Source organism: Aspergillus sydowii (genome assembly GCF_001890705.1).
Source record: "Aspergillus sydowii CBS 593.65 unplaced genomic scaffold ASPSYscaffold_18, whole genome shotgun sequence".
Lineage (NCBI taxonomy): Eukaryota > Fungi > Ascomycota > Eurotiomycetes > Eurotiales > Aspergillaceae > Aspergillus > Aspergillus sydowii.
This window is the reverse complement of record NW_024467876.1, coordinates 538166-566047: the sequence shown is the minus strand read 5'-3', so window position 1 is coordinate 566047 and position 27882 is coordinate 538166. Positions and strand designations below refer to the sequence as shown.

At 50.2% G+C, this 27882-nt stretch overlaps 9 protein-coding genes across 9 annotated transcripts; 4 read left to right on the top strand and 5 right to left on the bottom strand.

Moving 5' to 3' along the window:
* Positions 1 to 263: 263 nt before the first annotated feature.
* Positions 264 to 1517, bottom strand: ASPSYDRAFT_62604 (tyrosinase family protein; the record flags this gene model as incomplete). Its single annotated transcript, XM_040850145.1, has 4 exons — positions 264 to 939; positions 1025 to 1110; positions 1192 to 1345; positions 1399 to 1517. The coding sequence occupies 4 exons, from the start codon at positions 1515 to 1517 to the stop codon at positions 264 to 266; spliced, it is 1035 nt and encodes a 344-aa protein (XP_040696788.1).
* An 853-nt stretch (positions 1518 to 2370) lies between these two features.
* Positions 2371 to 3885, top strand: ASPSYDRAFT_1165552 (uncharacterized protein; the record flags this gene model as incomplete). Its single annotated transcript, XM_040840173.1, has 3 exons — positions 2371 to 2810; positions 2862 to 3316; positions 3374 to 3885. Exons 1-3 carry the CDS (start codon positions 2587 to 2589, stop codon positions 3883 to 3885), a joined length of 1191 nt encoding a protein of 396 aa, XP_040696787.1. The 5' UTR covers positions 2371 to 2586.
* Positions 3886 to 4477: 592 nt separating this feature from the next.
* On the bottom strand, positions 4478 to 5525 carry ASPSYDRAFT_163834 (uncharacterized protein; the record flags this gene model as incomplete). Its single annotated transcript, XM_040843199.1, has 3 exons — positions 4478 to 4658; positions 4720 to 5225; positions 5286 to 5525. 3 exons carry the CDS (start codon positions 5523 to 5525, stop codon positions 4478 to 4480), a joined length of 927 nt encoding a protein of 308 aa, XP_040696786.1.
* A 9984-nt stretch (positions 5526 to 15509) lies between these two features.
* ASPSYDRAFT_95340 (uncharacterized protein) lies at positions 15510 to 18049 on the top strand (the record flags this gene model as incomplete). Its single annotated transcript, XM_040853110.1, has 4 exons — positions 15510 to 15734; positions 15797 to 16110; positions 16165 to 16313; positions 16359 to 18049. 4 exons carry the CDS (start codon positions 15510 to 15512, stop codon positions 18047 to 18049), a joined length of 2379 nt encoding a protein of 792 aa, XP_040696785.1.
* On the bottom strand, positions 17858 to 19596 carry ASPSYDRAFT_565241 (glycoside hydrolase family 88/105 protein). Its single transcript, XM_040849229.1, has 3 exons — positions 18782 to 19596; positions 18296 to 18726; positions 17858 to 18243 (listed from the first exon to the last, which is right to left on the bottom strand). The coding sequence occupies exons 1-3, from the start codon at positions 19398 to 19400 to the stop codon at positions 18157 to 18159; spliced, it is 1137 nt and encodes a 378-aa protein (XP_040696784.1). The 5' UTR covers positions 19401 to 19596; the 3' UTR covers positions 17858 to 18156.
* Positions 19597 to 19835: 239 nt separating this feature from the next.
* ASPSYDRAFT_62601 (cytochrome P450) lies at positions 19836 to 21423 on the bottom strand (the record flags this gene model as incomplete). Its single annotated transcript, XM_040850144.1, has 2 exons — positions 19836 to 20251; positions 20301 to 21423. The coding sequence occupies 2 exons, from the start codon at positions 21421 to 21423 to the stop codon at positions 19836 to 19838; spliced, it is 1539 nt and encodes a 512-aa protein (XP_040696783.1).
* A 533-nt stretch (positions 21424 to 21956) lies between these two features.
* Positions 21957 to 22880, bottom strand: ASPSYDRAFT_163534 (urease accessory protein UreD; the record flags this gene model as incomplete). Its single annotated transcript, XM_040843174.1, has 1 exon — positions 21957 to 22880. One exon carries the CDS (start codon positions 22878 to 22880, stop codon positions 21957 to 21959), a length of 924 nt encoding a protein of 307 aa, XP_040696782.1.
* A 490-nt stretch (positions 22881 to 23370) lies between these two features.
* ASPSYDRAFT_163575 (uncharacterized protein) lies at positions 23371 to 26408 on the top strand (the record flags this gene model as incomplete). Its single annotated transcript, XM_040843182.1, has 10 exons — positions 23371 to 23391; positions 23449 to 23535; positions 23664 to 24038; positions 24094 to 24881; positions 24937 to 25152; positions 25199 to 25874; positions 25930 to 25946; positions 25994 to 26036; positions 26097 to 26276; positions 26328 to 26408. 10 exons carry the CDS (start codon positions 23371 to 23373, stop codon positions 26406 to 26408), a joined length of 2484 nt encoding a protein of 827 aa, XP_040696781.1.
* Positions 26409 to 27018: 610 nt separating this feature from the next.
* On the top strand, positions 27019 to 27692 carry ASPSYDRAFT_1165522 (uncharacterized protein; the record flags this gene model as incomplete). Its single annotated transcript, XM_040840172.1, has 1 exon — positions 27019 to 27692. The coding sequence occupies exon 1, from the start codon at positions 27096 to 27098 to the stop codon at positions 27690 to 27692; it is 597 nt and encodes a 198-aa protein (XP_040696780.1). The 5' UTR covers positions 27019 to 27095.
* Between the last annotated feature and the right edge of the window lie 190 nt (positions 27693 to 27882).

Genomic DNA, 27882 nt, shown 5'->3' with positions numbered 1-27882 from the left:
TTGATGGATGAAACGCCTTTAAAACGACTGTAAAGCAGAAGAAACCAAATCTGATTTGTGAAGTCTATAATGTGAATCAAGTAAGAAAAGTATATCTAATTAGTTTGAATAGGTCCAAGTGTCATACATACAGATGTATATATGGACCCACGGCGCACCTAGACTAAAAGATCTATCGTAAATTTGACCAAGGAGGTGTCGAGCATGCCGGAAGGTCGAAAGGTCGAAAGGCCGAAGAGGGAATGAGAAGCGAAGGTATCACCTCAAGCAGAGTCATAGGTGTAGCAGAGGTCATCCCCATGAGTGTTGAGGAGTTGCTCCAGGGTGCGATTTGGAGCAAGTGCACCAATGTTGACCTTGAAGTCAAGGGTAACATTCTTGCCACTGAATTCCAGGGCTTTAACTGGACCGCCGACTTGGTGCAGGCGCGTAGGGAGGTCCTTCTGCTGCCACTCCCAAAAGATACGGTCCAAGTTACCGTGGTGAAGGTAGAATAGGGGGTCACCAGGGCTCTCATACTGGTTGCCCAGAGTTCCAAGAACACCACCGACGCCAAAGTGCCCGCTGCCGTGGATGTTGGGCTGCGTAAAGGAAGGAATGTTTTCAAGGGCTCGTGCGAAGGAAGCGTAATCAGTCTGGCTTTGCACGTGGTCGACGAGGCTCTGTTGAGCAAAGCTGTTCATGACCCAGGGGATGTAGTCGCGTTTGAGACATCCTCCACCGGCGTGGTGCAGCTGGAACTTGTCTGCTGTGAAGGGGCCATTTTGAACACAACCACCACCAAGACGGCCTGTGAGATTGAAAGGGTTCTTGGTTGGGTCACTGATCTCAACCCATGCACCGTTGCCACCAAAGCCGGTGTCGGGATCGAAGATTTCGGTCTCAAAGATGGCAGTGGACGTCAGGTCAGTCGAAGCATCTTGCGACCAGTTCCAGTATCTGGACAGGGATTGTACGGTTAGCTCGCTGTATTACTTGTGATGTGCACTCGAAGAGGGCTACATAGAAGGGCCTAGGAACTTACGGTTGGGTACCCTTATACCCACATTCCTCACGCAGGGACTTCTCATAGGAAGCAACAAAGTATCGATGCCAGAGGAGAAAGTGGCCCTGGAAGTTAACGGTGATCAGCACGATCGACAACGGACAAGAGCGCCATGAATTTAAGGAACTTGGAGGAAGATTGCTTACCACAAAGTGGATATTTGGGGTCTGATTCGAATGAACGGCCTGGAAATCGTCGAAACGGTTGGCAGCACCGTCCAGACCAGATTTGGCGTCCAGATTTGTCAGGCAGTAGACGGCGTCGATGTACTCGGCCTTCTCCTGGTCACTCAGTTGTCTCCTAGCGAGAGTATGTCAATTTTGATCAATTGAGATCAAGACAACAAAACACACCATTCTTTGCGCACAGGTGGATTGGTGCAGGACGTAGAGGCTTGGGGTTGGCATGCCTGAGGGGCAGCAGAGGCAAGATGAAACAGTGCCAAAGACGAGAGAATCCCGGCAAGACGCATCTTGAAAGTTTCCTTGAAACGCTGAGCTCCAGCGTGTAGAGTTTTCACTGCCACATGGGAGACCGCAGTCTTTAAGACATTATTTGGGGGCCTTTCTGAGCGACAACTTGTTGGCATGAGTCTGGAAGCTCTCAGCCCGGCTTCAATGTAAGGTTGGGCCAATGTCGTGGAAGCCCCGCGAGTCATGAAGATCTCAGTCGCACTGCACGCCAATAAAACGAGGGATTATCATAGAGCCACAGATCCCTGTCGTTGGGGCCGTAATCCCAAGGCCCACCAATGGGAAATCCAAAAAGACCATTTCAAATCCTCTGATACCTGGTTCGGAAAACACCGGCCCCGTGTTCAAGTCTGGTTACTATGGTTAGCCAGATACTACATCGTCACATCGAGATTAGATTCGACCAGGATTGGGATTAGTTGATTGAAGCAACTCACAGGCTTACACCTCTAACCAGCGCCACTGCACCAGCAAATCAATTGAAGTTCGATCATATTCGGCCCCTTAGCAGTTAGCACGAGTGAAACCACAGAATCGGCGTGGAGACAGTAACAAACAAATCGGGCAAATGAAGCAACGTCGGCAGGTGAGTACGGCCACTGCCTCTGCCTTTCGATTGCGGCCGCCAGTGAGCCCAGATGGTTTGGAACAGTGCAGTATTTCCAATGTTTTCCATAGTGGACAAATATTTGCGTCCCGGAGATTCGACATTTCGTCCGGTGAGGAAATCGACTTTGATGTGCATGTGGGTTTGCGATCGCTGTCCAGGCCCCAGCAGGCTCAGGGCACTTCGGGCTGCCGGTGATTCGGGGAGGAGCCAGAAACCTTCCAGATCAATGGTCGATTGCTGGTCAGCCTGGCCCTGAACACACTTGGGGCTGGCACTGAAACCCTGGTTCAGGTTCCAGAATTTGAGTTCTCCCCTGGTAGAGCATGATTATACGACAGTGGCCGAAACTCTAAAATGGCCCTCTATTGATATAAAGCGGCTTGAAGAAAGCCCTTGATGAAACAGAGCACGTTGCTCTCTGATGCAGTTTGCTCTGCACTGCTTGCTTGACTCGAACCATGCCGTCGTACATCACAGCTAGCCATGGCTCGCAACAGCCGATGTTTCTCATCGTAATGAGTTTGTTAGTTTTCCTGTCGGTAGTCACAGTCTCATTACGTCTTTATTGCCGCATTTTCCGTGNCCACAAGATTGGCGCTGATGACTATCTCGTTGTGGCCGCGGTGGCCGTGACCATTGGGATGACAGTCATGAATGGCTTTCATGTCGCTCAGGGAACAGGGTAAGCGGTGCTTTCCAATTATTATCAGTGCTCTAGTTCATGGTTTATCAGTCAGCATATGAAATATTTGAACCTAGCTGTGATCCTGGTTCCCACCTTGAAGCACTGGTATGCATACCAGATGGTCTACCCCCTCACGATTGGACTGGTCAAGTTCAGCATCCTGACCCAGTATTATCGTATTTTCGAAGTCAAGCACTTCAGAGTACAGGTAATTGCGGTTGGGGTATTTGTTATGCTGTATACCATCATTTGCGTTTTCGTGAACGTGGGTATTGCATCCCAATACAGTCAGTGCAGGGTTATTGATAGGATTCTTTTCCCACAGGCTTTTGAATGTCACAGCAAACCATGGCGAGCATGGGACCCGTCTTTTCCTGCAGGTTGCAACAACCTTAATGCGACATACTATTCGACAGCATCCATTTCTATCTTCACTGATCTGGTTATCCTGCTGTTGCCCCTTCCGCAGCTAATGAAGTTGAATATCCACCGACGCAGGAAATGTATGTCTACAAGCATTGCAACCGAGCGGGTATAACAGATGCTAACATGAACCATAGATGCCTTAGTTGCCATCTTCATGACAGGGACCTTCGCATCGGCCGCATCGATCGCCCGCCTGCACGCGTTGTATCGGTATTTTAACACGGAAGACATTCCCTACGACGCCGTCCAGATCCTTCTCTGGACGCAAATCGAAGTGAATGTGGCTATCATATCCGCCTCCGCCCCGTCTCTCCGTCCGCTCTTTGCCAATATTTTCAAAGGATCCTCATACGGCCGGGGTGGACCTTCGAGTGCCCGATGCGGCGGCTATGGCTCGTCGTACGGCCGCGGAGAATCAAATTATCGACGCACGCTCACCCACCATGGTAACAACCACGGTGCAATTGAGCTGATCTCTCGCGATGAGGAGATTTATGCCGGCGGGGTGCATGGGGTCACACAACCAAGTTCAAACGCTCGAAAAGCCGTCGACGACGAGAGCAGCAGCCAGGAACACATACTAGATCACAACCCGAATATCATGAAGACGGTTGTCATAGAGATGAAGAGTGAGGGTAGAAAATGAAGTGCAAAAGCACGGAGTTGCAAATGACAAACAAATGGGCCAACTGTATAATCAGTGCACTGTGTTTTGGCTTTCGATAGGGAATGGCGTTCACTTGTCAGGCTCAGGTTCGCAATATGATTGATGATCTAGTATATAGATAATTACAGTAGTTTAATTCAGCAGTACACACTCTTGTGGATATGAACCTACTCTCACGATCTTTCATGATGTTCCCACCCGATAACTTAGACCTGGAGCATCCACAGCTAGTTTGCCTAGTCATAGCCCGTGATCGGCGTTTGTTAGATCCGCTGCGAGGGACGTGGAAGCTGGAGGGGTGGAGGTGGTGTGGCCGGTGGGTAACTTTGGCGGGCCGCAAGTCGGGGCTGAGACACTCGCTGACTCGCTGCTTACTCGCTTGGTTGTCATCTCCGCGGTTCTTTGCCATGGCTTACTTCCCGCGGTTTAAAGTATAAATTGTTCACGAACCATAATATTGTCGTCAATTAAAATTACAAACCAATGCCGTAGTATAGCAAAAACTTTTAACCAAGCCAAGGGTATCATTTCCGCAGAGGTCATAAAGGAAAAAGAAAAAAGCTACATTCAACTATGCAGAGTGACCGCGCAACGAGGAAAGCCACCTTGAATGCCGTGGTATCGGAGGAAGAGGCTCAGTGTGGGTTCGAATATTCCGGTACCTGACAGGCGAGGAGGAAACCGGATCAAAAGTTGAAAAGGATTCGAGCTGTGTGTCCTGGTTGATTTTCTTGGAAGACAGGGTGTCAATCCTGGGGGATTGAATGTTTTGATTAGCGTGCTTTTGCTGGAGTCGGGACTCAGGGGACTTACAGGAGGACCAGTGGGAACAGACACTCCATGGTATATGTGAATCGATCGATTTGCCCAGCAACGGTTGTTGCAGACTGTGACGTGGTTTGCGTGGAATAGGTAACTGCGCGGGTGATGCCGATAAAGCAGAGGCTTGCGACACGGATTTCAGTTGTGCGCATAAGGTACCGGAAGACGAATTTAGTGGATGAAATTTTGGGAGAGACTCGGTAGGCATTATGGAGAAGGCGAATGAGGAAGAAAGAGCTCCAGGTCTCGACGACGGCGATTGATGTAAAATACCCGACGTGTAGTTTGCCGATTTGGCTCTGGTAGGGTCCCGCGTAGTGAAGGGTATCTGCGCCGCTGGCGATATCCAATACCCTATAGACCAGGATCGTTATGCGAAGAGCCGAAATCGCGAAGATGAGAAACCAAAAGACGCAGAGAAAGACGACACGCGCGGTATTGCGGAGGGTATGAATTAAGATTTGATAACTGTAGAAGGAGAGGCCAGCCTCTTGGATCTATGCCAGAGACGAGAGGTTAGCTGGAAACGGAGGCTCTGCAAATACTCATCTACCTACAAGCCAAAAAAAATCAGCAAAGCCGCTTGCAGCAGCTCTATTAGGGATTGCACGGTTGGTGTAGAATGCGAAGTAACAGGCCCCGTTGGCTATCGCGCAGGAGACTGACACTACAATCGGGATATAGGTCAATGGACTTGGCCGACTGATAAACAGCGTCCATACTCCAACGAAGGTAACGAAGAGCCCAATACTGCTCAGTATCGACCAGCTCAACTCAAAGTAGGTCGAGTCCGGCATTTGAGAGTCATGCTGGGGGAGCTGAGGATCCATCTCGGCCGGTCGCGGGGTCATGCACTGAATCCAAAAGGGTTGATTGCCCCATAACCCCCAGCCTGATGTGTGCTGTGGATAGGGGCGGCGATGGTCGTGATCATAGGTGGTTGAGGGTGTTGAGAGACTGAGGCTTGGGACTCGAGGAGCGTGGGGAAACTGAACTGTCGGGGAAAGGTCTCGAGCCCCTGCGGAGTTGGCTGGTCGCGTGTTGAACTGCTGATCCTTCCCCGCGCATTCCCAGCGGCAGAGACTGATTGACGGACTAACTTGCACGCTGCGAGTGCCGCTGCTCCGAAAGAACTTGCCTCCGTGCGTCTGCGCTGGTGCGGACCTTCCGGTGAACTGATCGCCGTCAGGACATGCACAGTGCAACTCTTATAAAGTTGGCCGCATCCATGGGAGTTGCCGCAATTTCTTCGGTACAATCTACGAATTGGACGAGAGCGTTAGTCGCTCTTGGAAGGCAAAAGGGCTTGCTGAGGCTTTCAACGCATAGCTATTTCCCGGGCCCGCTTCATGACCTAGCTAATAGCCGTGTCCTTTCGGTGTACAATACATCTACCGCGAGAGTTAGGAAGTGATTTGAGAAGTATGCCAAAGCCAGGCAGCATCCCTCTGGGGGCAAATTTCGCGAGAGGCATCGCGTGTTGGAGTCCCCACGATAACTGCGTCCGACTTTATCGTTGGCTTGGAAGAAACTGCCAAAGCGACCACAGCGACTTGGGGGCATCCTGGGGCCAAAACCTAATCCATCGTGCCCCAATTGCCGAAGAATATGCGGTGCGCCGTCGACTCTGACGAGAGCCGACTCGTGGTTAAACGGCAAAATGCTCTTCCATGAGATACTTTAGATTTCATAAACCTGAACAGACGAGCCCTCGGGGCCGGGACATGCCCCGGAGGACAAAAGAGGAGAAGAGCGATGGATGGAGTTATTATTGGGGATTCCCAGAGCTCCCAACATCAACCAGAAAAGGAAGGACCACCGGAAAGGCGCCATGATGGCTGAAACCCGCGCGCAACGTGCTCCCGCTGGCTATTGGATGGTAACGTTCTTTGCACGGTTGAACTTCGAAGCCATCCCGGGACACGAACGTAGTTTCTCCGATCGAACCAACGGACATCGTTCCATGGCGGATACGCGTCTCCACCCGCAGGGATGGACTGGGCCTTAAAAGGAGTTTGCGCCTGAGGGTTGAACCGACGTTTTGCCTGCGTTTCTCTGTCCCTTCATATTACGCAGTCGATGAATCGCAAATCGACAGAAAATCTAGGGCTCGCACGATCGGGATGCCGTTGCCACGTTAATACGTTACACACAGAGTCTGCCAAAGGATTGTCCGACACTTGTCGATGGGTTAGCGCTGCTCTGGTAGTGCTGGTCCGAGATGACAGGGATGATAAATAGGCCCAAACAACTAGGGGACAGTGCCCCCAAAAGCGCCACAACGTATTCCTTGGCTCGATTATATCTTACTTGCAATGCTGTTGCTGTTGCTGTTGCTGTTGCTGTTGTCGTGGGTTATTGGCTACACGAGAGGGGACACGTGCCTCCACGTGGCGATGCTGGTAAATACTAGCTAATGCTAACCAGTCATGACTATTCAGTATTCACTGACTTATCGGAGAAGAACAATCACAAAGGCGCCTTAACAATCACTTGGTCGACTGGGTCTGGAGTGGGGCATTTAAAAGTGGCATGATGTTCGCAGTGGAGATTAAGGAGATCTGAGGGGGACCTCACATCTCGCTAGGAGAGGCCGAAAAGCCACTGTCTATAAACGGAAAATAGGGCTTCATCTAGCCTGATCTTGGAGTTTCATCGAACTAGACATCTGGTGGTGGCTGGCTCGTTTTGCTAGCATATCAAATGTTGATTGCTCGAGGGTAGACCCGACCGACGGCTTGTAGGTCCCATTATCCCATACTAGATGAAAGTCATACGTAGCGAGGCAAGGTCCCACCGCACATTACTATCTGGCGAGTGTTACTCCGTATGGTTCCCAGGGGTGGAAATAGATGACAGTGATAACTTGTCTTCGCATGAGCTATACAGCAAAGGAGCACAGTGGGAACATTACTCTTGGCCTCAACGAATGCGAACCCGCCTTCATACCACCCGAAAGTGCTCACCTCACCGAGTTTCTCTCTACTATAACAAAGGCCATATCTTGTCGATATTTTGAAATACTTCCAATAATATTGGGACATGGCAATTGGCTTGAACTCCCGGTCAGAGGAAATGCTTCCGGTCGGTTCGAACTAAGCTACCTCGGAAAAGTGAAGGGTGACTGACACCCATATCTTCCTGTGGACTCGGATGTCCATATCAATGACCCCGGGTGTCCAGCTGTCAGCAGAACCTGCTGAGGACTGCAAGAACATATCTGTTTAGTAAAGAACCAGGCTGCACCTGGAATGCGATATTGACAACCGGATAACTCGGCAATCCAGCAGTCTTTTCCTTTGGATATCTGCGTTGGCACGATAGTATTGCCTAGCTGGCGATTCCATTTCATTGAAAGCCCCATGATTTCGAAACTGGTGACTTATTGTAGGCCGAACTCTCGACCTTATGGACAAAAATAACATACTCTTGTCTAATATTGTTTGCATAATATCTCTATAGCAAACTCATATTACATGTCAATATGCTGACATGCCCCAAATATGTATCACCCTCTATTTCTCCCCACGCAAGAAATCTGCGGAATATTTGAAATGCGTCAATATCATTTGAGAATAAAGATAATTGCTTATATATAAGCAAACCAGCGTACTAAAACTATATGTATCATCTTCGGTTTGTAGACTATGTATCTGCCCACTCGCATTTTTACTGGAGTTGGGGTCCTATGCAGTTAATAATCTATAAACTACGCTCTAGCATATTCATTCTAATTAAACCTGAGTTGAACATAACCTCTGGCTTCCTGTTAAAAATATATATATATATATATATATATATAATCTTGGACGTGGGTGGCGACATTGGTACTAAGTACGCTTTGTACCTAAGATGAGAGAGATGTTTAAACTGAATATGAAGGAATAATACGTGTGAGAGGTACCTGGAGCACAAACCTCAAAGCATAGGTTTGGACCCAGATTGGACATCTCTTGCATTTTGTGAAATCATGTTGAGATCCGAAAGGTGTTAGGTACATGGTGACGGTGGGAGACCCGGGGTTCGAGTGAATTCTGCACAATGTCTAATGGCTGTAGTCGATTTGTATTTACTCTAAACTTATATAAGCCTCTTCAATGTGGCATGAGTGGTAGTTGCCGAATAACGAAATTCTCAAGTTTTGAATATATTTAAAGTACTAGAAATACGCTGTTGGAAATTCATAGTATATGGAAGGGCTATGTATTCCGCATAATAATTTGCGCTGGAAGTAAATTAGAGTGGCGAACATAGTCGAGGCACAGTTGAATTAGCCCTGCTTTTGATGCATGGAAACTGCCAGATAAGCCCGTATTGACGAGAATACCAATTTGCAGGATGTATGAGACTATTCCAGCAGTTCCCATAGGTTCAAGGATAGAACAGCGCTAACAATGCGTATATACGATAAGGCCAATTTCAGCTGTCTTCGTCATCAAAGTGACAGGCTCATACTCGCCTAATGGATTTTTTGCTAAACGTCGCACAAATGGAACCCAGCGTTTTCTGTATTACCTTATTGGCGAACTATCCGGGCTGTAACTGAGACTTGGTGGCGGATAATGTAAGATAGTCGGCGGATGGTACTGTATAACGAGGAAGGAGAAAGTACGCCGCGGACCTGGGTGGAAGTACTTTGCATGGATGTTTATTGTTCGCCAACCTGAGCATGCCATATTCCACTAGTTTGAGTTGGCCGACGCACAAATAGTGCTGCGAAATGAAGGAAATTTTGGCCATTCCGGGATATTCAGCCTGTACCCTGTATCTGTCGAGGACCTGTTGACAGCATGACCAGGGAATAACGGAGTAGGTACATGGTCCCCGGATTCCAAGTTATTATGCCAAGGTACAGTCGAGATCCTCGGCAAGCACACAAAGACAACATCGCGAATGCGGTAACGTGCCTCGAGGGTAAGCAAGCTTGTGTTGAAACCTACATCATCACTGAAATTCGAGGATTGTCCTTCCAACGCTGGGTTTGCAGCTGGAACCGAATCCAAGAAAGAATCGAACCTTCACTTTTGTTGAAGGCTTGGGTTGGGTAACCTTGTCGGCCGAATGGTATTCCCCGATACTTGATGGGTCCCCCGGGATTTGATGTCGTCCGGATATTGAATAGTAGGTCTAGGATCATGCCCGAAATTCTTTGTTCGGGTGGTTCGGTAAGGCCTGATAGTAGCGAGGGAAGCGGTGCGCTGTCAAAAGTGAACCACCAACTGAGAGAGGGCCCAGTCTCGTGGTACACAGCCGATGCCTAAAGCACCGTACTCTTTTCCTTTTACCTGAATGGGTTGACAGTACTTTCGGACACCGGGCCGGACAGAGGAACTTGTCGAAAGGTCACCAAGGCAAAGCACAAGCCTAGAATCGACATTGGATCGCCTTCATGTAAGCCTAAGGTAGGGAAGAGGCTAGCCATCTCAGCCTCATGACTCATCTGAATTTCTTTCCACCGTTCCCTATTTCCGGATACCGGCCGTTCCCGCCAGCGAGGATTCTATCTCAGATACTCCACCTGACGGCTGGGAGAGATTGGACGTCGCCAACGCGAGACGAGGAGGAAGTTTCCGATACCCCTGCGTTGTCGATCATAGCTTGCTTCGAGACGATACATCACTGGGAAAGCTTCGAGGTTCCACTCGGATCGCAGCCGGAGAGCACGCATGGAGCCGGCAAGGGGAAATTACGATCCCAGCAGATGCCTTAGTACAGCCCATCCGTAGTACTCCGTATACTGGATTGGTGCGGGAAAGTAAAAGGTGGTATGAAAAAGGTACTACCCACATTGAAGACGCCTTGCCGCACCTGCTTTGTTGGAAGATGAAAAATGTGACACAGCCTCACCACACCCAACTCTTGCCATCAGGCCATGACTCGAACCAAACCAGTCGAAGCTTCCAGCAAAATGATGAGATGGACATCAGATTAAATCACAACAGAGATTACTTGACATGGCTTGTGCCACATTGTTAGTTGGTATCGCAACAGAGCCTTGCATCTTGCGAACCAGGGTGAACGCCGGAACGGTTGTTGAAAGCATTGCACCTATCCACTCCTGCGGCGTAGTGGGGTGCTGTATAAGGAGAAAAAAAAAGTAAGTAGTTTGAGATTCTATGGCTTTAGGATTCTCACGTATATCATCCGAGTATCCATCTCAATGGAGATAAACGGGTTACCAAGGAGATTCCACTTGAATAAGTCACGCTCGAAGCTCTTGGATGAAAGCAATCATGTGGCCACCAAAAGCAGGGAAGGACAGAGCTTGTTCCTCGCTCGGAGCGGACCAAACGCGTGTAGAGGATGCTTCAACGATCGATGAAGCCACAAATGGCGGTGAATTGGCGAGCTGGCTGTCAGTTTCCGAGTTCCCCGACTGGCCAGCAGCAGGCCTCTGATGTCATGGTGCCCACGGCTCCATTACCTTAACCTTTAGTTTGTTTTGCCCTTCCTTTCTGCACCGTTGCGAGTACTGCCGACAGGATGCGCCGGCTTGGAACACGAGATCGAATCCGGAATCAGGATGTCAAAGGTCGCGAGAAACGGTCAAGGGATGGTCGCAATTTGTGATGCATCGATTCCGCTGCTGGTTAATATTGCCCTGTCTTGGCCTACTCAGAGGATGTTGGATAACCCAAGTTGGACCTGGCGGCAATCGTCCTGTTGGACCAACATTCAAGGCGGCTAATTGTCGGAAACCTGCCTGGCCGTGGACGACGACGACGACGACGCTGGAAATTGGACTTGAGATGTCGACCAGAGTTTCCAGAGTAGGCAAACCTGGTCGGCCTCTTCACACAGCCATCCGGGTCACGGGGCTGGCAGCCGCCAGAGCCGATTGCTGGGCGTTGTTTGCTGCGAAGTGGGGGTTGGACGACGATCATTAGGCGTGTCATCGCCTGCGCGGATGGCGGCCCTGAAGGAATCCACCGGGCAAGATCAAAGGGGACGGCAGCGAATTCGGACGCTCAGGATGAGATCGATGGGTCGCGCAACGGATGGCCGGGAAAAAGCAAAGAGCCTTGCGTGTCCCAACGGGGCGGGAAAGCAGCGGCAATTCAGCCACAACTCTTGTCATACTCCTTCTCTGCATCCTATTTCGATCTCCATCCGATGATGGGTCCTGCTTCTCCCGTTCATGAATCAGTCAATCCATTCATACCCGCTTCGACATTAGCCTGGACCGGTCGGCCATCGCTGCCCAAATTTGGTATGGCCAGCGTCCACAACGTCCACAACCGACCTCCGGATTTGCATCCGCGCTCATAGTCGGCGAGTCGGGGTGTCCAAGAGACCAATGGAAGCAATATATATGATCCCGGTAAGCTGTCACAGGGCTCAGAAGCCACGGAACTGGGACTACGTGTTCGCTGCTGCATCGGGTTTCTTCCCTGCGCCTCTAAGAACCTATCTAGGAGGGACCCCGCCAATCCTGTGGCACGACGATGAAGATTCTTGGTGGAGAGTGTGTTTCGAATGTCAATTAATTTCGTCAACGCATACTGCAACAAAAGGCCTTTTTCCGATGCTGCCTTGGATAGTTAAGATCTATACACTAGATAGGACAAAAAGGCTGCCATGTGGTTGGTATTGATCAAGAGGTAGTCATGGGTGCACCACTTGGTTGTGAGAACACTTGTCTTGCTTTTTGTTTCTTGGTCATACCGATCTTCCCCTTGTCATCTCGGGCATTACCAACGATGGCTGATGCCGTGCTCCTTTACATATAAAGCTCGGTTGATTCCGCCTCTTGGTGCCCCTCACAAACGACATCACCTCCATAACCACATAGTGTTCGCTCTCTCAGGCCTCCTCAATACTCGTGCGTCCTTTTGCATACTGCTCTACAGTCTTTAACTACTATCTACGATTACATTCAATATACCCGTTAACATCCTCGCTGTGACGCCACCTTGTTTCATTCTTCCCAAGATCCACCATTGTTGACCATAAGTGAACACTCACTCATCCATGTCAAATACCATGGATAGAAACAACACCAACGGGAAGCCTGGAAGCAAGCTCTCAAGCCAGGATCTTGCCCGGTACCAAGCCGAATTGATGTGGATGCATGATAAAACCATCCGTGAGATCAAGGAAGCAAAGGGTATGTTTCCCTCCCTTCTTCTACCATTAATATGTATAAGTCTAACCGTAGTTACCCACAGAGAAAGATGCGCGAGAAGCAGAATTGAGAGCGAAGCGGCAGCAGGCTCAACAATAGCATTCACGTGGATGGAAACTGGGAAACATTGGGTGGATTTAGTGGATGCATGCATTGTGGGCTTCATTGGGAGGGCTTTTGTTTCCTCCATGCTTGATACTTGCAGCGACAGGGTTTGATGGATTTTGGACATTTGGGCGTTCATTTGAGACCGTTTAAGATACCTCCTTTGTTATGTCGATACCTTAGTTTTTGCCCCATTTACATTTTGTTTGGGATAGTGGATGAATGATTGACTTGTTTCTATTCTAGCGTGTGTTGCTCTCTCTCCCTCTCTGTCTGAGTGAACTCCGTCGCCGATCTGATCTGATCTATCGCCCCCCCGAGAACGAACCCATCATTCTCCTCGGCCTGCAAAGCAACAGCATTTCCGGAAGACCTGGAGTGCCCTATGTGGCATATGTAGATTCGTCTCGCCGTTGTGAGACGGATCGTCCTTCACCGCGATCTGACACAGTGGCGCAGTCCTTCTCAAAACTACCAACATCCGTCAGAAGCGATCACGCTCCATTATCGTTGATTCCTGCACTGTTTTCCCTCGACCAAGATCAAACCCCTGCATGAAAACTGCCGCATCACTGGCGGATACCTGCAGCTCGTCATTCCCGGTCGACGAGGTGTCGCGATCCGGTTTCTTGGGCTTGAAAGTTTCTATTTTCTTACTCAGTTTTTGAACTAAGCTCACCATTGATTTTGTCCCAGTGCATCCATGCTCTCACCAAGTTAGAACCACCGATAAGAACCTAACTAACTGCTTTCACTGTCTCGCGTGGAAAAAGAAACATACATGTATCCAAAAAAGCAACCCTCAAGCCTCACTTTCTGCGTCCTCGCCATTGGTTAGCGATACTAAAATACGGGAGACAAGAGAACCAGCGTGTCACTGGGCCAGCTGTCACACAGCAGAAAATCAGATTCCACGTGGAAGACAGGAGATCCTGGGCATTGCAGGCTTCGCAGCTCGCTATTTAGAAACTACTGCACATCTACCTTTTGCGAGCCGCGAGTCGAGTTTCATTTCGGGTAGCCTCGATAGCAACCTCGATGAGCCATGATAACTCTGCTTTCCTATACGTGGAGCGAAGATCGCGGGCCCACGAGGCGTTCAGGTTCCAACTTTCAGCGATCTTGGGCCGCTCTTGCATGAAAAGTGTACTTTGTTGTGATCTGTGAACATGGAGCCTGGCGGTCAATGCGGCCTAATCGACGTACTTGCATAGCACAACTGTTCGCGCAAGATAGATCGATCATCGGATACGAGATGACTTGGCGACAAGGTCCGAAAATCTTGAGGTCTAAAAACCTCTAACCTGGCAGTGGTCATGGTTCGCCGTGCCCTCCGATGCATGATCCCGCATGATTGATAGCGGAAAGTCGTGACACATTTTCAACTGACGATTGGCCAGGCAGATGCGACTGGGCAACACTTTTGGGTTGCAGTAATGCCATATTTAAAGGGAACTACTCTAGCGTGCTTTTAGGCATCTGGTTAGCATGCTATCGTTAACATGTCTGTACTCTCGCAGCAGCGATCGACAGCCATATTTGTCCCCTCGCATTTGAATGAGATTGACCGTCCTTTTATTTTGAGTGCGACGCGTCTCACCATTCAGGGCTGGAGAGTACGGGTCGCCTCCGAATACACCAACACCGATAGTGTTATGGCTCGCTTTGAGCGACTACCGCGGCAGAACAACCGATCGCATATTGGATACCAATTTATGGTTCCGCATATTTCAACTTGAATTACACAACGGTGTACTTGAAGAGTTCCCATTGCTGGTGCGATGTTCGCAATTCTGTACCTTGATTCCGGATTCAGAAGGGGAGAACGACCGCCAAACAAATACTTATGAGCATCCGGAGGATTTGAACGATAACGAAGGGCACGCGAAAATAGGTATGGAGCCTTGGATCGATCTATCAAACCATCGACCAAGGAGTTTCATACAGCCAGTGAGCAGCAAGCCTTGCAAAGATCTGGAAATGGGCAGCCGCATGCCATCCGCATTTAAGATCACATCTCTATCTTGCTTCGCCCCTACTTAACTCCACGGTTGGGCGAATCGGGCTTCTTATGCCTTGCATTGCGAAAGTATAGTACTGCTAATTGTACTGGCCAGCCTGCACTGGAGTTTTGTGAACGTGGGAAAGATAAAACTTGAATCGCAAACACTCCGATCGCTTGGGGATGAACGTTTTTCAACACTGGCTACCATTATGCAAAGGAATAGATTGATGGAGATGTCCAGATCCCCCGTAGTGATGGCGCAATATCTGGTTTCGGGATTTAAGCGTTTAGCATGGCAAGTGGAGCCCATAGAAGGGAAAGAAAAATCCTTGGAAGACGAAGCTGGATTTTAGACAGGCTAGTGAGTATATGAGACGCGCGATGTTGGGATTTGTTGCTACGTATGATGGCGCAATATCGCTCGCTCCGCCGCGGGTCTCTCCATGTCGAGGTACTCCAACAATTTTAAACTAATGGAAGGCCGACGCTCTCTCGCGACTTGTTCAGAATTATCGAAATCGCGCAATCAATAAGCAAGTATTAGGTATGAAATACCTCAGTGCGAGCCAGAGGCACGAATTGGCGGGCGACTATTTCGCCCCCGAGGGCCTGTATGAGTTTACCAAGAGTCTGCCCTTTGTTGGTCGCGTGAAGAGCAATGTGACCTCCATTGTCGCCGGCGAATGGACAGAAATAATACTGGACTATGAAGTCGGTGCGTCGGGCCTTGCAGATGGGGCGTGGATCAAGGCGACCTTCAAGTTCTACTCTGTGAGTAGACCATGCCTGCTGTGATACTATACTACCAAACCCGCAAGACTGACGGGCCCCAGGACTGGGCGCTGTTTCAGACGTCAGATCCCACAGAAGACAACTACATTAGCACCGAATATGTACCGAACAGGCTGTTCCCAGGGCAGGCCCCGGCCACGGTGCAGTCGCTGGGAATTCGATTTGACCAGAAGGGCCATGAGAGGCCGTTCCAGAAGGCCGTCATTGTCGACATTCATGACGGTTACCTGAATCCAGGAGATCGCGTTTTGATTCGCCTCGGTGATCGTCGATTCGGAAGCAGAGGGACACGAGCGCAGACGTTCGTTGAGAAGAACTTTCGCTGGAGGTTTTACATTGACCCTGTTGGGACCTCGTAAGTGCATTCTGAGGAATCCATTATTTGATGAGCCTAATGATCCCTCTACAGTCGTTTTGCACCTATCCAGCCTGACATATCCTGGAATATTACCGCGGGCCCTGTTCATCGCGTTCAAGCTGTGTCACCGAGACTCCTCCGGCCTAATGTTCCATTCGCGATCCATACGCACGCAGAGGATCTATGGGGGAACGTAACGAGTGACTTGCCGTAACACTTATTCAACCTGAAAATTTTAACTGAAGATTCAACGGCCGTCATCGACAAAGAACTCTCTGTCACACCCCCAGGCTGGACAAATGCTGTTTTCTCCGATCTTATCCTGGAAGCTGACGGTGACTATAAAGTGCAAGCCACATTAAAGGCTCAAGATGGGACAGCTTTTGCAACCAGCAACTCCCATCTCAGTGTGTCCTCTGACATATCCGTTCCCAAAATCCTTTTCGGTGATCTCCATGTGCACTCGGACGACACAGTCGGTACCGAGTCGTCTAGCTACAATTTCTCCTACGGCCGCGAGATCGCCGGACTCGACGTTCTGGGCTACACGGCCAACGACTTCCAAATCACCAAAGACCGGTGGGACGCCACGACCGAACTCATCAGATCCCTCAATGATCCCGGCAAGTTTGTGATCTTCCCAGGCACCGAATGGTGCGGTAACTCTGCTGCAGGAGGGGATCACAACGTCATCTTCCTGGGTGATACAGAGTCCCTGCCGCCCGAGTTCCCATTCGACAGGCATGGGAATGTCGCTCGCTCGTTTGAGTGGTCTGAGTATGGACCTAAAGATCTTGTGCCCGGCGCTTGGCCGCTGGACGAAGTATACTCCACGTACGCGAGGGATGCGGACTCACACCTCCTGATCCCGCATGTGGGTGGCCGCCGGTGCAATCTTTCTTGGCACCATCCGAAATTGGAACGGCTGGTAGAAATCGGCAGTGCCTGGGGCCAATTCGAATGGCTTCTGCGTGACGCCGTGCGGAGGGGATGGAGGCTTGGTGTTTGTGCTAACTCCGATGAGCATCGCGGTCGATGCGGAGGTGGGGTCCCAGGCACAGCTGTCTTTGGGACTCGGGGTGGCCTGACTGGGATCTTGGCTTCTCGACTCCAGCGCCAGGATGTGGCCAGTTGCTTGCGCGACAGACAGACATTTGCAACTACAGGCCAGCGACTTGTCGGGCTTGTTTCGACCAAAGACGGGTCTGCCATGCAGGGGAACGAAGTACAAGTCCCAAGAAGAGAGTCCATGGTGCTCAACTATCATTTCCTAGGCGAGAAGGGCTTTTCGTCAATCGAAGCCTTCGATGGCACGGGCCTAATCTGGAGTCGCCAGTTTTGGACCGAATCCGCTGCACCAGCAAAGGTATTAAGAGTTACGTGGGGCGGAGCGAGGCTTTACGATCGATACCGAGAAGCTATATGGAACGGACAGATCACGCTTTCAGATGATGCGCGGCCGGAGAGAATCTTTCCATTTGGGGGTTTCGAGGATAACCCTGAAGATTATGCGCGGGTAAATGATAGCCACAATGTGGAATTCTCGAGCAAAACAAGCGGGGACCTGGACGGTGTGAATATTATTCTGCAGGACGACAGAAAACCGTCCACTGTGACTGTTTCTGGATCGATCGGCGGGTATGTCAAGGTTGGCGATGCACTTGCTGGAAATCCGCATAAACCTCAGCCGACGTTTACCATTGAGGCTTCCTGGGACGAGGCCGTGAAGCCTGGGGGTAGGGTGATTGAAATCCGGGGAGGTGCTGAGTTATTTGTTCGCATCGAGGCGATTCCTGATGTGGAGTTGCCCCGGCGTGTTCAAGGAGGTGTGACAATTGAGGGTCAAGCAGAAGGGAATCGCGCTGTCTACTTCGTGGGACGAGAATGGAGCGGGGAGAAGGTTGTTACAAGTCCGATTTTCGTGTCATATATCTAGACTAGAACATATCGAATAGCATAGATCGACACCACTGATCTTTCTCATCTGCTAGCGGAAACCTGTATTTACACGTCCAGTTGTGTACGGGAGTTGCGTACGATGGTTTAGTACGCCTCCAGTTCGTAGCTTGCATAGATGAAAGGTCCAGCACCCTTATAGTCATTCTGCACCAGCGGAACAGAGACGTAATACTAAGGGTGTGAATTAGTAAAATCAACCAAGTAGAAAGAGGAGAAAACCTACCTCAAAGGAACCATTTGAACTCAAACTTCCAACCTCTACAGTTCCCTCCCAATTGAGTGTTCCATTCGCATTGCGCGAGAGGAACTCGTTCTTCAGAAGAGAGTAACCGCTCTGTGCAACCTCGCTATACTCATTAGCAGGGATGAATCCCTTCCTGATGCCGCGCAGTAACGCATAAGTGAACATAGCAGAAGCGCTGCTTTCGATGTAGTTCCGCGGATCGCTGGTATACTGAGGGTCCATGATAAGCCACCAACCGCCAGATGCATCCTGACTTTTCTTAATGGCCTTTGCGAGGCTTTGGAAGCGCTGAAGGGTACGCTTGTAGCCGGGGTGCGTCTTGGGGAAGTAGTCTAGGACCTCAACGAGGGAGACAAAGTACCACCCTACCGCGCGGTCCCAGATGTGCGGCGCCGCGCCAGTGACGGGGTCTAAAACACGGACGATGTGAGTATTGACAGCAGAAATTACAAGGATAGCCCTTACCAGCCCAAACGGCGACACCGCTGGCATCGTACCCATGGAAGAGTAAGCCCGTTTTGTTATCCCGGGTATGTTCCTCGATCAAGTCATACTGGAGGATGATATCGTCCCAGGCAGTCTTGTTATCCGGCTGGAACCAGCTGGTGTACTGTGCATAGTAGTTGGACGCCATGTAAATTCCATCCAGCCACATCTGGTTGGGATAGGTAGGCTTTCGATGCCAGAAGCCGCCATCTTGATTGCGCGGCGTAAAATCGAGCTGCTTGCGGAGTCCGTCTGCGGCAATCTTATACTTCTCGTCGCCAGTGACGGTCCACAGGTAGAGGAAGTTGCTACCAATGCGGATGTCGTCAAGCGAGAGTGTGTCCGTGATGGGATCGACGAATGAGCCGTCGTCGTTGAGAACACCATCGAGTTGGGTCTTGATGTAATTGAAGTAGGCGGCGTCGCCTGTTTTGTTATACGCGTACTCGACACCCGTGTAGAGAACAGCGTAGGCGTAGTTCCGGGAGAAAGTGACACCCTTGCTGAAATAGGACTGCGCCAGCCACTCCGTATAGTTGGCTGCATTGGCTGCAGTAGCCAGAAGCAGAGCAGATTTAGCAATTGATAGGACACCCATTGTTGCGGTTGGAGGTGGATGGGTTGCTATCGAGCTCTGCGGAGCTCACGGCCTTTTATATTCACCATGCTTTTGCCTATATCTTCCGTGTAATATACTTAACGAAGGAGACTATGCTTGATGGAGGAACGACCTGACGATCCCAGACCCTTGGAGACGGAGAAATTATGTAGGAGCCCCTCCGCACCGGAAAAATTGTGACTTTCAGACAGCTTGGCAACTTGGCAGTTTTAGGTCGGAGATTGCGGGGGGGGAGGCGCAAAATGCAGTCGTGCATTATAAACATTGAAGTCCAGTTTCAGACCATCTCGGCTCTCCGGCGGAAATGCTCATCTGGCGTGGCGTACAACAGTAGATTCCGAAAGCCAAGGCGAGGAATTTGATTCGTCAAGTCATTTCATTAAAACAGGGGTTACGCTAATCAGAGACAGATAGCTAATACCGTAGAGAGACCTTCGCTCCATTGAAGGAGCACGCAGTCAACGTCAGTTTCTCCTCCCAAGGCCCAGGATCACGGCTTTCCAGAATTGAATACCTTTGTGCAAGACGAGTTGTGATATATGCTGCTTCAGTCAAGGCATATTGCTGGCCTACACAAATACGAGGGCCACCATTGAAAGGAAGATACTCCCAACCGGGCCGTAGATTGGCCCAGCGTTCGGGTCGGAACTCCTCAGCATCGGCACCATAAAAGTCTTTGCGGCGGTGCATCGCATAGACACTATACGACACGGCAGTCCCCTTTGGCACAAAAACAGGCGACTGACCATCCTTCCCACCGCCAACGGGAAGAATCGTGTCTCTGATGGCGGTACGTGAATTGAGTGGAACGACGGGGAAAAGGCGAAGGGCTATGGAGGTTAGTTTGCAGATGTTAACGTAGGGCAGTTTGGCACTTACTCTCATTGAGACAATATTTGAGGTACTTCAGGTTCTGCAGCTGGCTGTAAGTCGGAGCACGGCCTCCTAGGGTGGAAATATCTTCTTGCAACTTGGCCCAGACATCGGGGTGTTTTGCTAGCATAAAGAACAAGCAACCTAGCAGTGAGGCTGTCGTGTCACGGCCAGCCAGGAGGACGTTCATGATTTCATCCCGAATTCGCCTGCGATCGCCTGTTTGCCGAGCCAAGCCATAGAGAAACATGTACCTGCGCTCTGTTTTCTCATCGGTACCCTTCTCTTCGTCATACTTCTCTCGCATTGTCAGAGCCTTGTCGACGAACTGGTCAACCATTTGATGGCAAATGCGGCGCGATTCCACGGCTTTAGGATCGCGGTTCAAAAACCCCAGGGGCCCATATCGAAAGCTTTTGGTAATGTCGGCTAATGAGTAGTCAAAGGCTTTTGCGAAATCAGGCTCATTATCTGCTATTCCAGATCGGCGCTTCTTCAAGCTATGAACACTATGGCCGTACAGAAATTCGGTTGCAGAGTCAATGGTGAAGCCGAAGAACAGATCCTGGAGATCAACAGTGCCTCCATCGGTGGGGATCAACGCAAACAAATCATCCATGAGATCCTCAAAGACTTCAAGATGCGCGACTTGTTCCTTGACGAAGTTTGGTCGAATCATCTGGCGGGACCGAGCCCAGTCCTCACCATCGGTAGTGAAGATGCCATGGCCCAGGAGTGGGCCAAATGTCTTGATCCTATCACCCAAGCTGTAGTCGGCGAACTTGAGTGAAAGGATGGTCTTCACATTTTGCGGCTCGCGGGTCACCATAACCAGCTGGGGTCTACGCTGGACGAGATGGGTATTGCCAAGATTATCGAAACGCGTCACATTGGATTCCAATAATTTGCGCTGCTTCGCCATCTTCATTAAGCGATATATCCTATCAAGCGACAAAAAGGGATCATAGCTTTGAACCTTCCCCACAATAGGCTCACATCCGTTTGCTTTGGCAAATTGATATTGCTGCCATCGTTGATAGACGCAGGACACGAAGTAGAAAAGGAGAGAGAAAGCGCCTAAGAAGGCGAGAGGCTGGTGATAGGCTTCAACGAGGTCGAGGAGGGCCATCGCGATCGGGGTGCGCCGTTGGACACTCTGAAGCCGGCAAGAATTCGACTGGAGGGCAGAGCTTTATAGCTGGCTGATGTGCAAGGAGGTTGATGGCAGATCCACTTTCGAATCTAAGAAATAAGATGCGTTGGATTGGCCCTGCCGTATGTATAGAAGGCATCAAACTTGAGCGACATATTGTGACCGGCCTGCCAGGGGGTCCTCCATCTCAACGGAGGCTCCTACAGGCAAACAGCCCGCAAATTACAGAGCGAGTTCGCAATGATTTCTGGTTTTTGCGTTTCGGGACACAAGCCACCGCCAGCCCATCTTCTGGGACAGAGTCAGCGGATGACATCAGTTGCGCGAGGACGGGGACGAGAGACAGCCCGCTTGCAGGAAATTTCCCTTTTGGGATCTCCGCGCGGATGGAAGTTCGCCCGGCCGCCGATCACATGGTTGCATAACACAAGAGACTATCCGAACGGAGTATATGCATAAACATTCCAATCATACGGTACGAGCGGTGGGGTACACCAGGGTGCGAGTGACTATTGTAAACACAGCATTGACTTGACGCCAAATTCCTTCGCCACCGTTCCCTCTTTCATCAGCATGTCTTTCAACCAGTGTCTCGCGGCATCGACTTCCTGCGCTCCAAACTTGACAACCACAGATCCTCGTATGCGAGCGGCTGTCCAGGCCCTGACAGGTCCGTCCGAGTGCAGGCCGCCTCCCTCGACTCTTTGCCCATTTGGCCCAATCCGTGGGAGGCGTGAGAATTCTGTGAGGAAGAAGTCACCAAGAGCACGAAACATGGGGCCCCGAATGATGAGAGTGCCAAAGATGCCCAGGTCATCCATCTCATCGCGAAAATGAGAAGACGCGGACGCATCTTTCAAAACCAGGCTATCGCGAACCAAGAGTTTCTCCTTTAATCCCTTCTCCGTGTCCGGTAGAGCCCAAATGTCGTTTCGCGTCTTGCATTCGAAGAATTGCCATTCCTCTCCTCTCGCCGTCCGCCCCGCGGAAATCCAATCCAGGACGAGCACGCTGGATGAAGGCCGAACATGGAATATCTGGCATTGCTCATGCGCGCTATCTTTAAACGGTTGCAATGGATCTGGCAACAGAACCAGCGCTGCACCGTCATCTAACCTAACCGTGAGGTCCTGGCGTGAACGTATTGATCTCGACGGAGTCTTGTACACCTTTGTGCTTCCCTGCGTGAGAAGAGCTAGGCGCGCCTTGGGCTGCACAGTGACTGTCAACTCCACTTTGTCGCCGGCGACAAGGCCCCCTCCATAACTCATCATGAACGCGAGGACGGCCTGGCTGGTTGGTCGACATGGCGGGGACACGAGTTTCAGCGGATATGTCGAGGAAAACGTGGATATGGACGAAGAGCCACAAAAGGCGTGTACTTCAAGATTGCCGACCCCGAGCTGTGGCTCTCGCGACGCCGCATTGACCATTGCGATGGCCTGATACTCCTTCCACAGGAGGTTATGGCGATGTCCAGGCTCATGTAATAAAAGGCGTCGCCAGGCGGCTGGAATTCGGGGATTGGTTGCAACCAGAACGGCAGGGCCATGTCGAGGCTTTTGTGGAATGTTGACGGCAATTACATAACAGCGCGCAACAAAAAAGGCACAGAGCTCGGCGAAGGGATGGAATGGGCTGTGGAGCTTTTTCCTGTTCTCCAAGCTGACACCTGAAAATGACGTAGCCGACTCCCCATCCCGGCAACCTCTCGTGATGATTTGCCGTTCGCCGGATTAGACTTTCGACGTCGTTACCTCATCGCCAGCCCACCCCACACCTGCGAAAACAGGGCACCTGTTCGCCGACCTCAATTCGCATCCCAAGTGCCATTGCGTGCTAAAATTCCAGAAAACTGCTGGGAAGCCGGGAGTGATTGTGTTGACAGCCAGTTTTGGGATCCATTGACCCGAATCTGCCACAATGCAGTTGATTGCTCGTGAAGTATGCCAGAGACCCTGGATCTTGACTGCTTGACTTCGGCTGCTTACGAACCTGTAGTTGGATAAACTGGTCATCACCCAGGCCGGTCTTCTCGCCCAGAGACGCCTGGCAAGAGGTGTGAAATTAAACTACTCCGAAGCTGTGGTGAGTGTCCAATTTGTACGAGAAGCCGGGGTAATAGCTGAAAGTATGACAGGCACTGCTCTCAAATGTGCTGCAAGAGGTATGTTGTCGGACATGTACAGCGAGCTCAGGTTACTCACGTGTTCCAGTTGATGCGTGATGGAAAGCAAACAGTCTCCGAACTCATGTCAACAGGAAAACACATCCTTGGCCGCCGGCATGTCCTTCCATCTGTGGTTTCATCCCTCACCATGCTGCAAGTCGAGGGAACCTTCACGACAGGGACGCATCTGGTGACCGTCGACCAGCCTATTAGTACCGAGGATGGAGATATCGAAAACGCGCTGTATGGTAGTTTCCTACCTATTCCCCCGGACAGCTTTTTCCCATCCTATGCGGAAGCGGAATACGAGTCACTGAAGATGGCCGGTGCGATATCACCAGGTGAAGGAATGATCGCGCTCAATCCTGGAAGAAAGCGCGCTCGACTAAGAGTTACGAACAAGGGTGATCGTGCAATTCAGGTGTGCCATTCAAAACGCAGTTCGATATTCGACGCCGAGTGTTGACATTTGCTAGGTTGGATCGCATTTCCATTTTATCGAGTCGAATCCCGAGTTGGATTTCGATCGCATCAAGGCTTATGGATACCATCTTGACATTCCCTCCGGAATGTCGACTCGCTTTGAGCCTGGCGAGAGCAAGACTGTGACTTTGACGCAGATCAGTGGTCTTAAAACCATCAAGGGTGGAAGCAGTATCGCGACCGGAACCATTGATCTATCGCATACTAACAAGGTATTGTCGCGTCTTCAGGAGGAAGGATTCCGACACACTCCCGAGGATGCGCCGGTTGATGACTACAATATTGGCCCATACACAATGGACCGACTATCATACGCTGCGATGTATGGACCAACTCTTGGGGATTCCATCCGGCTAGGTACTACAGACCTGTGGGTCAAGATCGAAAAAGACCACACTGCACATGGCGATGAGTGCACTTTTGGAGGTGGGAAGACTCTACGCGACGGAATTGGGCAGGCCGCGGGTCGTTCAGATAACGAGTGCGCGGACCTTGTTTTGACTAACGCTATTGTAATCGACTGGACCGGTATCTACAAGGCCGATATTGGAATCAAAGAAGGGGTCATAGTGGGAATTGGAAAGGCCGGTAACCCCGATGTGATGGATAACGTGAATCCATCTCTAGTCATTGGATCAAACACCGACATCATTGCCGGCGAGGGCAAAATTGTTACTGCTGGTGGTGTCGATACCCATGTTCACTATATTTGCCCGCAGCAGGCTGTCGAAGCGCTCACGTCGGGTATTACAACCATGTTTGGAGGTGGTACTGGTCCGAGGTATTTTTCTTTGCCCTGCCGATTCTATTCTGTGTCTAACTCTTGACCTCACTAGTACGGCCACCGTTGCAGCAAACTGCACCCCGAGCAAGACGTATATTCGGCAGATGATGCAAGCACTAGACCATCTACCAGTCAACTTCGGTGTCATCGGAAAGGGCAGTGATACCGGAAAACCAGGCCTTTATGATATGTGTAATGCGGGTGTCGCTGGTCTTAAATTGCATGAGGACTGGGGTTGTACTCCTTCCGCTATAGATACATGCTTGAGGTAAGGCGTGTGCACAGTCCCTAATCGCAGGTGCTAATAATGGCAGTGTTTGCGAGGATTTTGATATCCAGTGCCAGATCCATACCGACTCCTTGAACGAATCTGGCTTTGTTGAGCGCACGGCAGCTGCATTCAAGGGAAGGACGGTGCACGCATATCACATTGAAGGAGCCGGTGGAGGGCACGCGCCTGACATGATCTCTCTCGTGCAGCATTCCAATGTTCTTCCTAGTAGTACCAATCCCACCAAGCCGTATACGTGCAATACAGTCGATGAGCACCTGGACATGGTGATGTCCTGCCACCACCTCTCAAAGAATATCCCCGAAGATATCTCGTTTGCTGACAGCCGAATCCGGTCAGAAACAATTGCCGCAGAGGATGTTCTTCATGACACTGGTGCGATCAGCATGATGTCGTCAGACTCACAGGCAATGGGTCGATGTGGGGAGGTCATCGTCCGCGCCTGGAACCTGGCGCATAAAAACAAGATCGAGCGTGGTCGACTTCCTGAAGATGAGTCGCTCGGGGCAGACAACCACCGAGTGAAGCGTTATATTAGCAAGTACACAATCAACCCGTCCCTGGCGCAGGGAATCAGTCACGTTGTCGGCAGTGTGGAGGTCGGAAAACTCGCAGATTTGGTGATATGGGAGCCTGCCAACTTTGGCACGAAACCATTCCTAATTCTCAAAAAGGGCTTCATTGCTTCAGCTCAGATGGTAAGACTCCACCTTTTCCAAGTCGATGCAAGGACACGGCTAACATGAATACCAGGGCGATCCAAATGCTTCGTAAGAATTCCCCGCCTGTTTCCCACGATAGATACTGACAGTCGCAGCATTTCTACAGTCCAGCCGATAATTGCCCGGCCAATGTACTCTGTGAGTTTGAGACACTTCCAAGCGCTTTGTCGAAATCCGGACTAACTAACCATGGTTCAGCCCCTGGTCCCGTCAAGCAGTATAATGTTTGTATCCAAGGCTGGCCTAGAAAACGGGTCTGTGAAATCGTACAACCTGAAGAAGCACATCGAGGCCGTCAAGAACACTCGCACGATCACCAAGCTCGACATGAAGTTCAACAATGCCACACCGGATATGAAAGTCGATCCGGAGACTTTCGTGAGTTATCACCCTCTTTTGAATTGCCAAGTAGCACGCTGACTTCCATAGACGGTGATTGCGGATGGGGAGGCTTGCCATGCAGGGGCTGCGACGGAGGTTCCTCTTGGGCACCAGTGTTTTATTTATTAGCGGCAAAAATGTGTAATTATTCAATCTATAATTGGCCAACAAGGATTTGGTCTTTATTCGACTTTGTTTTAATTAGTTGGTCGAATTGGGTGATGGAGTCGATCACTCTAAGACCATCAAGCCTATACGACGCACTGGGATCATTGGAATCTTGGATGGATGGAATTTTTCTGGACTATTTTGTTTTGATATATGTAGCAAGCTAAGGGATAATAAAGGCCTCGCTAAAGAGATTGATCAAGCTTCCTCTTTATTAGTAACTTCTGGTCATACGAGCGCATTATCCGTCTGAGGTTTAGAACAAGTATGCTATTGTTTGTTGTATCATCCCAGACATAGGCTGGCTTTATTCTACAGCAGGCTGTGGTCTACGATGAATGGCTTATTATCAATAGAACCGAAACTCCTTCTAATCGAGAGACTTACGTATCACATAAAATATGACAGGCAGTTAAGTGACAGTCAAAGTATTTATATATAGGAGGATAATGGGGGAAAGATAAAACAAAGGAAGCATACAGATTTGATGCCTCAAAAAGGGTATAAATATAGCAATGGCAGCCCTGACTTATAGTCTGTCTTCCACGAAGTCAGCTCCCACCACAGAAGAGCTCTTCATTTGATATACTTAAAAGCTGAGCTGGGATCTGCCCTTACCATACTATTAATCTTACCAGTTTGCTCACAATGCCCGAGTATATCGTTGAAACCGTCGAGGAGGGCGTGGAGCTCCTTGGCCCAGAAGCCCCCCAAAATGAAGAGCGACTGCGTCAATGCGCTGAGTTGATGGGCAAATATACCGTGGGCCCAATAAAAGGGCCTAATGGGAAGTACTGTATGGACTTTGGCCATGTCTATGCAGTTACATTCTTCTCGAAGTTCGTGATGGTGTTGGCCGACGAGGGCGCTGAAGGCTTTAGACAAGCGACTCTGAAGGACATACTGCAGATGTCACTCCGGTACAAAGAGGATGCCCCTGATCCTCAGCCTGGGGATTATGCTTATGGCTTTCACTGCTTGAACTTCGGTGACCCGTTGATGGTGGGAACCGGGCGTGTGCTTGAGCAGTCAGTGCGTCACAACGTCGCGATCGGCCTCGTCGCCAGTGAAATGGACGGCGCAGTCATTGGAGGACTTGCTGACGAATGCAGTCAAGCGTGGGAAGAAATACTCGCTGAAGAGTCACAATACCTAAAGGAGGGCGAAAGAAGCACTTTGATTGGGCTTGGAGGATTGATTCGCTTGATTTGCTTGATTATTCGCTGGATCTTTGGCTGGAGTTAGGGCTCAGAATCATAGTTTAGTTTTGCTGAATGAAACCTATATCACTGTCTACTTTTACTATAAAGACTACTCAATTCTTTTCTAATGTCCGACGGTACTGCGGCCGCCATCAGCGCCTACCACGAAGAGAGCAGGATGTTCAATAGACATACTCGACGCTTGGTCGTCAACCTCCAAAGCCAGTCGCACT